The sequence below is a fragment of the Microtus ochrogaster genome, chromosome 16 (assembly GCF_000317375.1).
Source record: "Microtus ochrogaster isolate Prairie Vole_2 chromosome 16, MicOch1.0, whole genome shotgun sequence".
Taxonomy (NCBI): Eukaryota; Metazoa; Chordata; class Mammalia; order Rodentia; family Cricetidae; genus Microtus; species Microtus ochrogaster.
In genome coordinates, this window is record NC_022018.1 from 37,438,989 (window position 1) to 37,456,801 (window position 17,813).

General features: G+C 39.7%; 1 protein-coding gene across 1 annotated transcript in view; it reads right to left on the bottom strand.

Annotated features, from left to right (window-relative positions):
- Window positions 1-17,813, bottom strand: part of Gmds (GDP-mannose 4,6-dehydratase) — a 537,005-nt gene that overhangs the window by 103,157 nt on the left and 416,035 nt on the right. Inside the window, exon 9 of the mRNA XM_005355009.3 lies at window positions 4,474-4,570. Coding sequence (XP_005355066.1) covers window positions 4,474-4,570 — 97 coding nt within the window. The remainder of the gene's footprint in view (window positions 1-4,473; window positions 4,571-17,813) is intronic.

Here is a 17,813-nt window from a genome sequence, read left to right on the forward strand (position 1 = left end):
TCATACACACACACACACACACACACACACACACACACACACACATACACAGTAACTGAAGCCTGGATGACCCTTTCTATATTCCTATGATTGATCTGTACAGGTTTTTGATTGTGACAGTCTATTTTTTTCAGACTGATGGATGACATTTGCATATCTACCACATTTATTGAGGGCAAATCAGTCTGCTTATTATTCCATTATCAGAGGCTAGTGGTATGGAGTAAATATGTAAGGAATGAGTAAATAAGAAACGAATACAGCCAGCATATTAGATATTTATCTTTTCAAATACTATAATTGACTCCTTTCATCCTCAAATAATTCTTTCAAAGAAATTTTACAATTAATCCCATTTTTAATAATGAAGAAAGAGAAACACTGAGAAATTAAGTAACTTGCCTAAGATTATATATACATCTAGTAGCTGACAGGTGCAAAATGCCGAGTCTTCTGGTCAGAGGCCCACGTTTGGAAGATTGCTTTCTCTCGGAAATAAACACACTGGGGCTGTACTTGCTGTTCTTCCAGAGGATCTGGGTTTGACTCCTAGCACCCACATGGCAGCTCATTCCTGTTCCAGGAGACTCTTCTTTGTCTTCTGACCTCATGGGCATCATGTCGTACACAGACATATACTCAGACAAAACACCCATACACAAAATAAAATAATAAAACCAGAAATGAGTGCACTGTGTAATAAATCTGTGTGTCACTAAATGCATGTAAGGAAATTTCATGTAAATTTTAGTTTCTTTTGTTTTACATGTCTGGGTATGGAAAATGGGGTTTGTACAGGCAGAAAAGTGATCATCCAGCCCAAGGCATTGGTCCCAAGTATCACAGAACTCAGGCACCTGTACTGCTATCACCGAGTTCTCTGGAACTCAGAGGCAGTGAGAAGTGGAAAGCTTAATTTCCCAGCCCAAGCTTTCGGTGGTAGCAAAATTCCTCAGTATCCAAAGGAGTCGTAAAGACTCAGAGGTAGAGTACCAAAAGACGTGACTTCACTCAGCTCGAATCACAGCTGGAGTCCTTGATCCAGAAGAAAAACCTTCCACACCCTTCATGCTAATACAGAAGCAAGGTTTAAGGTTTTGTTTGACTGTCCTAAAACTTACACCAGGGTGGTTTTGAACTCACAGAGATTGGCCTGCCTCTGCCGTTAGAGTGCTGTGACTAAAGATTTATGCCACCATTGCCTGGCTAAGGAAAGGGCCTTCTTAAGACCACCCCCCACTTTTTTTTTGTTTTGAGAAAAACAACAACATAATGCTCTATTTTCTGTTAGTCTTGCTTTAAGATATTACTGTTCTTTCTGATAGATGATGTATGTGTGTGTGTCCTTATTACTTCTTGTTTTGTTTTTAAATTTTTTTATGCTATTTAGTTTTGCTCATTCTAGAGCCAATTCTCTATAAGACAATACAGTCTATACTTTAAAAAAATTGAATGAATGAATGCATTAAATGTTAATTATTTTGGGGGTGCTATTAATTGAACCTAGGGTCTTGTGAACACTAGACGAGAATCTATCACTGAGCTATATCCCCATGCCTATGTTATGTTTGGCTTTGATTACCTGTACATGATGAAGATCTTTGGTGACAGATGACCCAAAGCTGATGAAAACAGAGTTTCACAAGTTTGCTAACTTGTGAAAAGTACAAAGAAGCCTAACAGGAGTCTCCGGGTCATGCAGGACAGATTGAGATTGAGAAGGAGAGGCTGTTTTGAAAGAAGAATTGGTGTTCTTCCTGCCCTTCTTAGAGTCTGTTCATTTCGTGTGTCTCCCCTGTTCCAGCTGCCAGCCTCCGAGGGACATAGTGCTTCTCAGGACTCAAAGGAATGAACTCTTATGGCTGACAGGCTCCACATTTGGAAAAAGCTTGTTAATAACGCAGTCACCTTTCAACTGGAAGAACACTGTCACCCTGGAGGCAACTCCACAGAAAGCCTGTCACTTCAAGTTGATCCAAGTTTCAGAGAACTTGTTTTGAGGAATGGGGTTAAAAGTTTAGTTTCACTATGGAAGGAAAGCATGCCCAATTGACTATGAGGGTGAAGTGCGGTGAATGAAGAGAACGCAGCCAAGAGGCTCAGAAAGATAAAACAGAGAATAAGATCTATAACTCTGTAGTATAGTAAAGGGAATCTGTGGGAGAGTCAGCCAAAGGAAAGGGGGCAGCAAGCGCGCATATGAAATCAGACACCACTCTTATGTTCAAACAATGCTGGTGTCAAGAGAGTTGCAGAACAGGTATGATGATAGCATTTGAATGAACAAAGAATGGGAAGGGAAGGGATGCAGCAGGGCAGGAAAGGGGGTCGGTGGGGATTCCAGAACAGTCTTGTTAGTCAGAGGGTCCTCTTCCTGTTCTACAAATTCTTTTGTTCTGGGTCCTTATCAATCCCACACCTTGCCTAAATGAGAATGACAGACAAGCCGTTCTTAATGACTTCCTAGTTTCTGAAATTATTTTGGTGTCAGAGAAAGAGCCATGTTTAAGCTGTTGTGGGAACTGTTTCTGCTGGTATGGTGACGTTTCCACTCTGAAGTGATTATCTTTATTTGTGAGAAAAAAATTTGTCCCTATATATGACTTGTGAAGTGTTATAGAGAAATGATGTCCTTGAAGCTCTTCAGGACAGGGGAACAACTGGCAGAGGAGGTCCTTGCTTTGTCAGCAGGAGCACGGCTAGTATCTTTCTCCCCCAGGGACAGGCACAACCTCTCCTAGGCACACCCACTCACCATTAGCTAAGAACAATCATTCTCTGTGTCAAGGCCTGGCCACGCCCTGTGGGGGACAATGCAGGACTGCACAGCACTACCTGTCCTAAGCCAATGTTCACTTCCTTTGTACAGATTTCTTTCTGTGTGTAAGAGGCACACACCGAACATAGTTCTTTTGAGGGGGGCCAGCATAAAACAACACATTTTAAAGAGTGGCCAATGACAATACACTTCACTTTCAAACTGTCTTCACTGGCTTTTCCCAGTCTCTGAAATTTGTATGACACACAACCCAGAGAAAAAGGGTTCTAAAGGTGCTATTCCACAGTCACTCACTATACACATCCTGACCCTCTCTCTCTGAAAATAGTGCTTTCCATCATCTTTAGAAATTCATTTTAGACACATTTGGTTTTATTATCATAATAAATATGGATATATTAAAGCAGTGATATCATTATACATTCACATAAACTTAGAACAAAAGACGTTTTGTATTAACAGTAACAGTATATACTATTGACACTAACAATCTACTTCCCTTTTTAAACAATTATTGTGTATATGTGTGTGCATATTGTCCAACACATGCCTGTGGAATCAGAGGACAACTTTCAGGAGTTGTTTCTTTCCTTCTATCATGTGGGTTCTGAGGAGCAAATTCAGGTCATTAGCCTTGGCAGCAAGCACCTTTAGCCACTGGGTCATTTTCCTGTCCCCTAAATTATTTCCTAGTAGGGGATCTTCTCTATTTAAAAGTATATCTGCCTGTCTGCTCAGTACTACTGGTCAGTAAGTATAAACAACTATCTTGCTAGACTTTTGTCCTCTTTTCCCCTCCAAAGTCTCAATTCTCAAAGAATTTAGAATCTGGCAAAGGAAGGAAAACATAAAAACAAATGATTATAACAGGTCTTAAAGCAATGTCTCTCAAGCAGTGGGTTGTGACCCCCTTGGAGGTCAAATGATACTTTCATTGGGGTGGTCTAAGACCATTGAAAAATACCAATATTTACATTATGATTCATAACAGTAGCAAAATTGCAGTTATGGAGTAGCAATAAAAATAATTTTGTGGTTGGGGGTGGTCAACACAATATGAAGAACTGTCTTAAAGGGTTTCAGCATTAGGAAAGAAACCACTATCCTAGATTGTACAGGTAATTACAGAGACAAAAGAGAAATGTTAGTGGTAGTAAAATATTGACTAGAAAGGATCCATGAATAGGATGGTATTTGAGCAGAGATTTATGGTGTGGGGGTGGTCTTTCAGACATGTGCATATGACTTTGTATCAGATACATAAGCATGTTAGTGATTTGTGTGAGTGTGCACACATGGCTAGTAAGACAGGTGGCAGGTAAAAATGGCCTTGGTCCCTAGAAACCCTTTAGATCTAGAGTTTGTTAAAGTAGACATCTTGTGGGTATCAGAGATCATTTCTCAGACCAGACCAATGAGATGAGATAGTGCAAACTATGATCTCCATTTCTGGAATCGACTATTTTCTTGGGTGTGTTTTAATCTTATTTTCCTTTACAGAGCAATGGATTTTTGTGGTGAGAATGGTATCTCAAACTTAATTCTCCTTGTTCTCATTTGGGAAGTGCCCTATGGAGTATGCCAGAGAGGCGTGTTACAGAGCTTTGAAGGTTGGAAGCAGGCATTCCATGAGGGCATTTTCCCAGCCAGCTGGCCAAGTGTGGTCACACACTGGGTGGTGAGGGAGTCCTTACCACTTCGGTTGGTCGGTAGTACTTCAAATCCACAGTCACATGGACTTGGCCGGTCTCCTTACATCTGCCCACTTCATTTTCATTCTTTCCTTCCCACCTGCAAAGAAGACAAACAATCAGTTCTTAATTGCTTGGTAACATGTGGCCACACTGTGGTGCTCAGGATGGCTAGCCTGTCTTCTCCCTGCAGGAGGGCATAAGCACATTAACAGCAGGGGCAGGCCCACCCTCAACCTTGTTATTATAGCAAATTGTGGCTTTTAAAAATTTGTGCATTTGTTTGAAAGAAAGTTTCACCACCCCCTTCTTCCTTTTAAAGAAAAACCAAGATGAATTTAAAACTGAGACTTTAGACATAAAGTACACCCTATTTGTTGAGAAGTTTCATACCTTGCTGGCCATAGTGTTTATTCCTGCATTATGTGAATGTGAAGGAGACCTCATCACTTCACCACAGATGAGGAAGCCTCTCCAAAGTATACAACTAGTTGTTCATTTCTTGTCCTCTAGCTGGGATGTTCCTGGGCTGGAACTTGCAACACTAAACATTTGAGTTTGACAACAGGAAGGACAGATCATTACCCTCCAGGTGTACACTGTGAGGGTACATAAGCTCCTTGGCTCCAAGAGCAGCTTCTCATAGGAAGCTCTACTTACCTGCTTTATGTTCTCATTTTTCATAAATGGAGCAAATAGAGTTGGGCCTGGTGGTGCACATCTGTAATTCCTGCTATTTGGAAGGCAGGGTCCTGAATTGGGAGATCTTAAATTCAAGGGTAATGTTTTAACCACCCCAGAAAAGAGAAAAAAAGGAAGAGAAAAATCTTTGATTTACTGCTGACTTTGGGATATCTATAATCTAATATCTAATAAAAGAATACACCATATAGTTTAAGTTATTTTTACATATTTTTTGGCAAGGAAAGAAAAGAAATGAAAAAAATCTGAGTAGCTTGACTTCAGTGTTCATGCTTAGAATGAGTTTGCTTTATCAGCTGAGATGAACACAGGACAATTCTGTGTGCTCCCCAGATCACTCATAAGAGGACCAAAGGGAAAAACAGAACATTCAGTGGTTACTTGGCTATGTCACAGATGCCTCTGAAAATGAACATTAAATACCAAAGAAGGTTATATTTTAAGACAGGATGAGTACAAACTGGGCTCACAAACTTTTTTAATTATTGATGTGAATATTTTGTCATCACCTCTTGACAGCAGAGAGGAACTATTTGTCTATTAAAGGAATATTTAGCTTGCTGGTTTGTTGAATTTCCCAGGGAACTCAAGGCAGATATAAAAACCATTCCATGACACAGAGAATAATAGCATACTATATTGAACTTTATAAATTATATAAGCAGCCACTTCCCATAAATTCTCTTAATCAAACAAACAGAAGCATGGTAATCTACTTATTAGGCTTAACTTCTTTTTTTTTTTTTTTTGATTTTTTTTTTCGAGACAGGATTTCTCTGTGTAACAGCCCTAGCTGTTCTGGAACTGAGCTCTTGTAGACCAGGCTGGCCTCAAACTCACAGAGATCTGCCTGCCTCTGCCCCTCGAGTGCTGGGATTAAAGGTGTGTGCTACCATTGCCCAGCTAGGCTTAACTTCTTAATGTTGGGCAGATAGATTGACAAGTAACATAGAGTAGGAAATTTCAAAGCAATTTGTTCTGAAAACTCACATCAAGACCAGTGTGCAGGTTTTTGGGGCAGAATAGAGACCTTACAATGAAATGCACTTACAGCCCTCACTCCTCTCTGGAGTATACCTCACATTTTGACTAATATCTACTACAAAAGAGGATATTTGGTTGTCATAATTTTGGGGAAATCAGAATCTAACTCCAAAGTTTATTATTTTAGTAGAATCTTCTCATGTGTTAGACTTTCAATAAATAAAAGAACATGCTCTATTTACTAGGCATCTTTTAACTATATTTTTTTTTTGGTCTACATTTCATACTGTACAAAGAGACACAGTTCTAACACACAGATACCTCCAGGAAAGCATCTCCAGTTGAGCCAAAGGGTTAAAGGAAACAACACTCATGACATTTCCTCCCTATTGTAGCTAAGCATTACATCTATATCAAGCAAACTGACTTAATATATATACTTCTCCTGACTCCATTTCTTCCTCTTCACCATTTTTTCCTTACAAACCATTATTTGAATATGTAAAACCCATCCTTTCTTCAAGGGCAGTAAAAGCAGGCATCAGCTGGGCTTTAGGCCAAGGTCAGAGCTGTTCCTATGATTCAGTGAATTTGGCCATGGCATCTTTTATAGTCATGAAAGAAAGCATTTTTTTAACATTTGTTTATTTACTTTGTGTGTATATGTGTGTGTATGCGTGCATGAGAAAGAGAGAGAGAGAGAACACTTCTGTTTTGAGAGTTGGTTGGTTTTCTGCTTCCACCATGTGGATTCGGGGGAATTAAACTCCGGCCATCAGGATTGGAGGCAAGCACCCTTTAAACATGATGCATCTTTGCATCTTGCTGGCCAGTATTTCATTCTTATTTTAGGCAGATTGTTACAAACAAGCATTGAAGAATTGACTACTGTTTCTCTGTGGTTGGTTTGCTATCACAGAGGCTTGAGGCTTGTAACACTAGACAAAAGGGCAAAGGTTGAAGGAAAATTACTCCTCACTTTAGGAGCTTATCAAGTGCAAGTCTATAGGCAGACTTGGGATAATGTGACTTTGGCACTTTTGGGTCCAAGAACCCAACAAACTTTTCATGGCTGTCTGACTACTGTCTGCTGGGATTCTATCTTATAAACTGCTGACTACAGTTAAAATAGTCTTGCCCTCCATAATTGATTCAGTCATACTAAAAAATCAAATGGAAACCATGAAATGGGTCATAGCACAAAGAGTTCAAAGAAACCACCTTCTCACCTGCACTAGATCTGCACGAGGCCATTAAGTAAAGTTTCAGTCAAGAGCCAGAATCAGTTAGTTATAATACAAGAAACACTTGTGTTAACACATGAACCGTAATAGCTAACTTGTCCTAACAAGTGAGGTTGTAACTTAAAGCAGAACTTTAGTGTCAAAGAAATGACCATGTCTTGACAGGGAGTAGAAGATTCAGCTAATTAACAAGAATTATTAGCCACTAATTTAGATTGGCAGCTCCTTAGGCAGGGATCCTGTATAATTCAATTTTAAAACTAAATTGTCAGTTCTTAATACGCATTACAAAAAAAAAAATAAAACCAGAAACAAGAAGAGTAGGCAAACCACTCTAATGAACAAAACAAAGTTCTATTAAAACCTAATCAATTAATATTTTCTCCTGTGGTAAACCTACTGGCAAGGTACCCATTTTCCTGTAAACAAATCCTTATCTATGTTCCTATAAGCAGCCCGAATGAAAACCATTCACATACACACACACACTTGCACACACACTTCTGAAAACAGGAGAGACTAGATAAAGAGGAAGGAGGTCAGCAAGACTGTCAGAAGAACAAGAAAAGGTAATTGGGGTGAATATGATAAAAAAATTTACTATACTCGTATATAAAATGTTACGGTGAAACCCATTATTATATGATCGTAAAATAACATAAAAAAACTACTAACTTATGAGGCTAAGGATTTCCTGTGGCTCAGGGGTACAATCTCTTGAATTTTATGTTCAAGGTCCTGGGTTCCATTCTTAGCACAATAAGAAATCTACTCAACCAGAAGTCCTGTTGAGGCAACAAGAAATCAATTTTAGGACTACTGCATCTGGTGACTGGAGAGGCAACACTTCTCTTTAGTGACTGAAAAGTCCCAGAAACTCAGTATTTAACTTCCAGATAGGCTGTTTCATGTGGCTACAGAAGGAGGAGGTGAATCTTAGCTTAGGAAATGACACAGAAGAACCCTAGGAGATCCACCAGAACCTGAGAGAAATGATGGTTTGCTTATCCTGCAGGTTCCTTTCAAAATCAGTAAATTCATGAGGGTTGAAAGAACAGGGAAGAGACTAAAAGAATCCAATGTTGGAAGCTAGATGACAAATAGATAAGTGTTAGCAGATTCAGCAAAAGTCAAGGTAAGGAGAGCTGAGAATGAACCCCCTTTGCATTTGCAGAAACCCCAGAATGTTCAGGGAGTGCAGCTGGCGCCTCATCTCCTCTTTCTGTCTCACTCAGATTGGTGAAGAAGGTCACAGGGAAGGGTAGGTCCAGATTCTGAAAACTGAGGAAATATAGTGACTGAGGGCTGAGTTTCTTGTCCATGTTCCAGCAGGTGGCAGTCAGATAGACTGTGAGGTGTCCCCTGGGCATCAGAGACTTCATACCTAAAGGAAATGGCCCTGTCAAGTCACCTCATAGTGACATAGACAACTATAGGTAAGTTTTAACTATGTCTTCAAAGCTCTTAATTAGCTTTTTAGGCCCCAATTTTCAAACATAACCAGAAAACCAAGGATTATCAGACCAGAAAAGTGACACATATGAGAAAGGCTGAACAACAACAAAACAAAACCAAACTTTCATATATCCTACCATCCATATTCTGAGAGATATAGAAAAGATAACAAAAATATAAACTACTATACTTAGAAAACGATAACTTGAAGGCTGGAGAGATTGCTCAGCAGTTAAGAGCACTGTCTGCTCTTTCAGATGATCCCTGTTTAATTCCCAGCACCCACATGATAGCTCACAACTGTCTCTAACTCCAATTCCAGGGGATCAGACACCCTCACACATAAAAATGTGCACCTAAGACAAAAATAAATGAAGATTTTCTTTAAAAGAAAGTACAGCTTGAAACACAAGGGATTTTATAACTTGAATAAGAAAACCAGGAACTCAAATTGAAAAGATTTTGAAGACAAAAGTTGAAGAGATTTCCCAGAAAATAGTACAAAAAGATATAGATGTGAAAAGACAAAAGGAGATAAGAAAATTCAAGAGTGCATGGGAGCCAGTATAATTGATTGCCAGAAAGACTACACTTAAGAAATGGAGCATGGCAAATTATCTTAAGGAAAAAGGAAGTTAGGAGAATTTGAAGACTGCTCAGGAGCCCAGTATAACAGGATGTCTAGGAAGAGAATACAGAAAAATAGAGCAAAGTAAATTATCTTGAGATAAATCATGAAAATTAATCAGAGCAGAAGCACATGCAGTTACAGACAAAATGTGGCTCACATCATAGGTGGTGCAGACCCAACTTACATGAGTTTCAGGGCACTGGGACCAAGGCAAGACTACAGTCACCTTTCAAAATGAAGAGACAAGGCTGGGAGTCAGATGGCTCCTAGAGGCTCGGCTTAACAATGCAAATACAGAGGCAATGGAGGAGTGCTTTCAAAGTTCTGAAGCAAAATTATTTCTATGCTGGAGACATGAGTGGGTACATTGCTAATTATAAGAACAGAGTGACAGAGAGTTTGAGAAACACCAAAGTTTTGAAAATGATTCAGCAAGTAGGAGTTGCAACTAAAGGGAAAACCTGTGAGTCCTTTAGATAGGTGTGAAGGAGAACTGTGGATGCCAATACTTCTAACAGCCCAGACTGGTCAGATCAGAAGGTTTCCCCTGAGGAAAACATGACAAATAGGCTAACATGGGTGGTCCAAAAACTTAAATAGGCGATTTAAAAAGTCAGAGCAATGTTTAGGGTGAAGTTAGTAATAAACACATAGAAAATGAACCAAAAAGACAAAATACATCTAAGAGCAGTATGGTAAACCAATAATAATTGTTCATAAAAGCAAAAGTGGTCAAAGTTTTCTGGAAGTTTCAGTCATGAAAACACAGAATACTGAACTAACAAAATTCAAATATAGAGTAGTATGAAAATGGAGGTTTGGGGCATGTGTAGGAAAAGAGAACAATGTTATCATGTTGGACAAGAATAGCCAACAGAAAATGCCTTGAAGGGAAAAACCAAAGATCCAGAATCACAAATCATTTAGAAACATAGATACAAATGCCCTGATAACCAGTTAAAAGAGTGAAAGGCACAAAAGAATTTTAAGATACAAAGAAAAATAGAATGTGGTAAAAAATAAAATTAGCTTGCACTAAATCAAGACAATTTACCAGAGCAGAACAAGACACACTTCCAACAGAAAGACTGAAAGAGTTTCCCAGTAACACAACACATGGGGCTGACTGGGAAGATGGAGATAGGGGGAAAGAGAATGATGTGGACTGTGACAATTCTTGTACAGAGAATAGATATTAAGTTATGTAATTAAAACAAAAACAAAAAACAACTAACAATTTGTAAGTTGAAGTAAGAAAGCCATAAAAAATAATGAGCTTGACAAGTCTTAGGTCATGATGAGCCAGCTCTTCCTGGCAACCCTTTTGAATGGCAGAAGAAGACATTGTAGAATGTTCTACGATGAGCTTCATCCTGATCTAGCCAGAACTTTGCTCCAGGCACAGGCTTTCTGTCCCAAGCCTTCCTTACCATTCTGACTTTCTTCCAGGTCTCCTGTCACTCTGCCTCTAATATAGGGAAGGCTAATGTCTTTGGAGTCATCAGCATGCTGGCAGCTGTAGTAAGAAATGTCTTACAGGTGGGCAGCTGAGTTTGTGAGAAACCCGGGGAGGAGCTGTCTGTAGGAGAGAGGCCAATGGTAGAGTGTGACCCCAGAAATCTAGTAGAGTGGCATCTGCAAGTGGGTGGTCAACAATGTCAAATGTCAGTGGCCAAATATGAAAGAGAATGTAGTACTGGTAGAAAAGCTGTTGGCACAGAATGTTGGGGTTTGAAAGGAAGTGGAAGAGGAACTTTGGGCTACCTATTATCAAGATAGAGGGGAAGGGCAGGAAGGGCAGTGTGGGTTAACTTGTCTATTTAGCACTATGCAGATACGAGCTGTCAGTCACATACATTCTTTCCCATTGCTGCTGAGAACACCCTCCTCATTCATCCTCAGAATTCTCCCATAACATAAATGACATAATTTTTCATAAGGGTTTCTGGCAGCAAGAAGTCCAGCTGTTTATGTGTGGTTAGTGAACTTCAATGACAAAATGTAAAATTTAAAACCACCTTAATATACAAGGTGGTTCCTAATGGTTAACAACTATCCTGCACTCTTTGTTTCAGGTCCTTAAGAATGTTAAATGTTAAATCTTGCCAGCTGTCAGGCCGATAGTGTTATTTGCAATTGGTAAATGGCAGAAAGAAGTTCCAAGGATTGAGTGACTTATGGGAGCCATAAGAGTAAGGGGTACTGTAAACAACTCAGCAAGGCTAGGTCTTGGAGATGGGGCATGAACTCATATGCCTTTTTTCCTGTGGCTGGCAAGAGATGAGGAGCTGCTGCCCTATGATAAGGGCACCACATTTTGTGTGTGAGAGCAGGTCATACCCAACATTTTTAGTTAAGTGGTCCATCCTTTCTCATGTTCTATCTCTAGCACTGAGATACTGTTACAGAGGCAAACTCTACTTTCAAATCACCGTTTCTTGTGCTTTATCTCCAAGAAATACATCATAGTCATATATGCAAAAAGGTGAGTGCTTATAGAAACAAGGGCAAGAGATTAAAAGAATAAGAGACCAGTGATGATTCTCCTCAGCTGAATTCTGAGTGCTTCTGCCCTGAATGTACCAGACTGCTGAACACGCTCTGGCTGTTTGCTTCACTTTTACTTACTTCTCTTATTCGGTTGGGGTGTTATTACCCACCCCAAAGGGCATAGGGAGAGCGATCATGCTTTATAAGAAAAAGAAAAATGTCAGTCTTGCTACAGGACTGGGAAGAGGAAAGCTCTCAGCCACAGCACTGGCCTTAGTGACTTCTATATGTACAATCCTATAAATCTATGTGTCTTCCTCCCACCTCTATGAATCTGTGCCCCAGTCACTCTGCTGAGCCAAGTACTACTCCTGTGACCTGTCTTTCAGGAGCTTAGAGTTTACTGGCACACAATCTCCTGAGTGAATTATGGCAAGAGACAGACAGGACACTGTCAAGGCCCAGAAGAGGTACCTGACACAGATGGCTGAGGTGAGGGTGTTGGTGAAGGAAGATGTCTGAGCTAAGAGCTGAGAGATGTGTGGGTAGTAGCTGGGGAGAGAGAGGACTGTAGGAGCGGTAGCTCTTTGTATGCCCATGTGGTCAATCTGGTCCACCCAGCTTACCGGCTTGACTAGCAAACACACAGTTCACTGGTATATGCTGTCGGGCATTTCTCATATGATCCACCCACCTGGGCTGCTTGCTTTCCCTCATCTCAACTACCATCCACACCTTCCATGTGGGCAAGGGTTGGATTCAGTCTATCCTTCTGTGTGCATCCCTCTCATCTTGATCATATTGCCCTGACTTCAGGATTGATGTATGGTATTTTTGCATAAGACCACATCAATATGTTCATATTTATAAATTATGTGTTTCTATTAATTGTCACCCAATTAAAGTCTATTCTTATCAAGGACAAAAAATATCTTCTGATTCTCTTTGAGGAGTGTGACTGTGAGAGGAAATGAGGAGGGCAAGGACATAGGCATTGAGTGTCTACATGCGGTAGGTGTGTGCTGAGAGTCAGGGAGTCATTTACTTCAGGACCTACTAGATTTAGCCAGAAACCATCTTCTACCTAATGAAGTGAAGCCACTGTATAGGGACTAGAGTTAGGGCTACCTATACAGTGCATCCATCACCTAAGGCTCAAACCAGACCTTAGATACACCAGTGGCCACATTTTAATGGGTTAAAACTCCAAGTAACTTAGATGTTAATAGAAACAATAGACTCTAGATTTCCGAGGGAGGAGACAGAACAGTAGGGGAGAAGGGAAAGAAGAGAGGAAGCTGAAGGGGAGGGTTGGAAACTACTTTAAATGACAGTTTGGAGCTTACATGAAAGCTAAAGAGACCAGCAGATGTTGGTTTCCCATGCTACAGGATATCCTTATAATTTTTCTAATAAAACAACAACAACAACAGAAAGCTAGTCTGTAACACAGTCAAATATTTGTTTTTTATCCTGTCATCTGAGTTGCAGGAGCAAAGTATTTCCTTTCCCCATTACTTAGTAACAGACTGAAAAGACAGCAAGAAACAACAGTAAACAGCTCCCACCATGCAGCTTCGTCCCTCCCCATCCACCCACAACACTCTAGAAGATAGGTGCTTCTATAAGGTTCCCAGCACAAATGTCTACATGAAAACATCAGCATCATAAAAATTTCCAGGATACATTCTAGTAACTCAAACTCAAATTTATTTCCTATTTTCTAATAAGTTCAGAGTAAAAGTTACTCAAATAGTAATATGGGAATATATATTTTATTCTAAATGTATAGATAGTGGTATGGTTTGAATCCAAAATATCTCCATAGGCTTATGTTTTGAAAATGCTTGTCCTCCAGATGGAAGCATTACTCTGGGAGGTTCAGGAAATTTAGGGAGGTTGGGTATACATGGAGGAAGTAGGTTACTAGTGGTGGGTTCTAGGTTGCAATATTATTCCTGGTCACCTCCTTCTCTGTCCTCTGCTTTCTGGTTCACCATTATATGAATGGATCTCTTCTGGCACATGCTCCTGCTGTTATAAGGTTCTGACCAAGTACACGGGCCCAAGTAGGCATGGCCCGATCCCTTTAAAACTTATGAACCCAAACAAATCCTTTCTTTATTCTTTTCAGGTAATTTGTCACGGCAATCAAGTAAGTAATTAACACAGTTGCATATATTAGTGAAGACTTCAGTGAGCATTGCCATGGGTATTTTCAAAACCGGTAGAGTAATTGTGAAGAGACAACAGATTTGAAAACAGTTAAAATAAGAATGTGCCAGATATTATTTGCTGCATCTGACAAACAAACAAACAAAAAGAGTCCTGTCTAACGAGGTTGCAGAAGATTCTAGACTCTAAGGGAACTTCCCATAAGCTCAGCAGGCACAGAAGGCAAACACCATGAGAAAAAAAGGCTTTTCTGTTAATGGTAGAATGGATGAAGCTAGAACCTTTGGTTATAACCCTGAGTCTTATCAATCCTGTTCATTTTATCTTTTGAGTCAATCCTATTCCTCCTTCTCCATGCCTTGAACTGAATTCAAATTCTTATCTCCCCTTCTTAGTAGGGTAGCTTACACAGTCCTTAGGGAGGTAGCATGGTGGCTTCCTATAATCTTACCACCATGCCAGAGTGAATGTTGCTAACCATGAACCTAAAGAAATTAGAGTAATGATGGGCAATTCTGGAAGGACTTCTGGCCTAGGCTGGCTTTGGAGAACGTCCATTTGTGTTCAATTAAATATTTATAGAATGACTATCATGGCTGCTGCTGTGAACACTGAGGTTATGAGACAGATACTGATCAACTCCTTCCAACTGCAGACCCAAGGAGGCAAGGCAGAGCTCAGCAACTTGGAAAAGGTGTTAAGGTTTAGGGGATTTGCTTCTAGTAAAAGTACTTAAGATTAAACTACTCTGGGAAAACTGCCCTTCACAAACCCTTTAGGTCTTACTTTATTTCATCAAAATTTAGGCTCTTGAAAGCCTTCAAAGCAAGTACAGCTTCTGTGTTCTCTCTGCATTCAGTTGGTGCTCCCTGTTCCAGAGGTGTATAAATCCATCCCTACTGCCCTGTAAATACTATTGCTGAGACTTTGAAAAACTCAGAAGTACTCTATAAGATTATAAAAGGATATGCCAGGAAGGATGAAAAGTACAAGCAAATCAGGGTGCATCTGTGATATAGACAGAAGTTTCTGTCCCACCAAGTCCTATAGCCATTCAGTCCTAAATAAACACATAGAGACTTATATTAATTATGAACTGTTTGGCTGATTGCTCAGGCTGATTACAAATTAAATTCACCCATAATTCTTGTCTATGTTCAGCCACATGGCTTGGTACCTTTTCTCAGTGAGGCATTCTCATCTTGCTTCTTCTGTGTCTGGCTGGTGACTGACTCTCTGCCTTTCCTCTTTCCAGAATTCTCTTAGTTTGGTTTCCCCACCTAAACTTCCTGCCTGGCTACTGGCCAATCCTCATTTTATTAAACCAATACGAGTGACAAAACTTTACAGTGTACAAGGGCATTATCCCACAGCACTATGGTAGCAGTGTGTGTGCATGTGTGTGACTGCATGCATGTATTGTGTATGTGGTATATTATGTATGTGTGTGATGTATGTGATGCAGGTGTATGTATATGTATATGAATGTATAATGTAAGTGTACATGTATATGTGCATCAGTGTGGTATATGTGTGTGTAAGTAAATGTGTGAGCATGTGCATGCATGTACATATGTGTGAATGCATATGCATGTTTATATATGTCTTTCTCTATGTGTGCAGTGCTAACTATACAACCCAGGGCCTTACATGCTAGAAAAACACAATACCTACCAGTACTTACCTATAGTGTAAGCCCTTAGAGGTGCCTCTTGAATCAGAAAGTGCACAGTCAGATCCTGGCTCTTCCACTGGGAAGATGGGAAGGGCACTGAATATCTTGCATAGCTTTGTTCCTCACTAAAACAGTACCCTAGTTCTGGAACTAACCTGTGGGCACATGCAGCTTTTGTCTACCACACACCTTGCAGTCTTTCTTGAGAAACAACACACTGCTATTGGCAAAGGTTCTGCTCCCCACCCATTCTAACTACTGACTCTCCACAGAGCTGTCCATCACAGACTTCCTCCCTTGGCCAGAGGACAAAGCCTGAGATCCAGTCCCACATTTTGGCTATGGAGACTAGCTTATAAATGATCACAAGATGACAACTGTCCTTTTTAGTCATTAACAGCAGATGCTTATGTAGAACTTAAGCTTGGTCAGGCACTGACAGATGCTATTAACCTGTTCATTTTTTATATGACCTCTATGGTAGACTCTTAGTGGCTCTGTGTTACAGTTGGGAAAACAAGGACAGGGAGGAAAAATAGCTGTCCTAGAAAATCATTAATCTGGGATTCCAGGTGAGGAAAGTGGCACTATGCCTGGCTTACAACCATAGTATGTATTGAGATAGGGATGAGATTTCAAATTCAAGTGAACAGGCCATGAGATAAGTTAAGTATTCTTGGGAGAAAGAAGCTTCCCTAACCTTTGTGGACACACTCTAAAACTGCTGAAGAAGCCTGAAGCCACAGACTGCACTGAATGCCGAAAACTGTATTGTCCAACACATATACACCTATGATAAAGCTTGTTAGGTGCAATAAGAAGTTGACAACCAGTAAATAATATAGAACATATATAATGATATTCTATAATAAAATTACCAGAATTTTAGAGCCATTATTAAGTAAATGAGGGGTTACTTGAGCATGGCAGTTAATCTGATGGCCAGCTGTTGCTACTGTATGACAAGATGGTGGGGAGCATAGAAAGTGCAGATACACTAAACAAAGAGATGATCTGCGTCTTGTCAGGATATATCGAGTGAGATTTCATCATGGTACTTACACTTCTAAATTGTCTATATGGGTATTTTCACTTACTACTTCAGAGTGCAGCTATTTGTTAGTTAGCGAAACTCAGATGTTGATATTACAGATAAGTGGAGACAACTGCATTCCTGAAGTCCTAAAAAAGCATGTTTCTCAAATCATTCAGAACAGTATCTAAGATTTGTTTAGATCCTAGGGTGCCTTCTTTATCTAGTTTTTCCTAGATTTTCAAAAACTATATGGACACTGTTCCCAAAAAAGGCTAGCTGTTGCTTTAAAAGTTCACAGCAGACTAGACTCAAACAGGTGTTGTTGTTTATGGCTTCCCTGAGATTGGTATGCTGATGCATGGGGCCCAGGAAGACTCAGAGGATAGAGACTAGAAAAACAAACAGTAAAATATAAATTGTAGATAAAAAAGTTTTATTGTGTGAGCTTGAGATATAAATTTACATATTTTAGGCAAACTACAGGTTGAATGTCACTTATGTGAAACACCCAAGACTAGAATTTTGGGCACTCCTTTGGGGGGATTCTAGAATATTTACACACATATAAAATAAGGTATATACTGGGATAAAACTATATTCTGAACTAAAAGTTCATTTAGTTTTTATACATATATTCATAACCTGACAGAATTTTTTATTGTGCATGTATGTGGGGGACACCCATGTAGAAGTCAGATGACAGTTTTAGGAGTCATTTTTCCTTCTACTGCATGAGTCTTCAGGAACTGAAATCAGCTCATCAGGCTTGGCCACAAATGCCTTTACCTGTTGAGTCATCTCACCAGACAATGTGATGACAATTAAAGAAATATTTTTAGGATAGTTGTGTTCAATGTGACTCCTCATATGAGGTCAAATGTGGGATTTTTCTTCTGCTTGAAGAACATATGTTAGGGAACATATGTTGTGTTTCTAGACTCTTGATTCAAT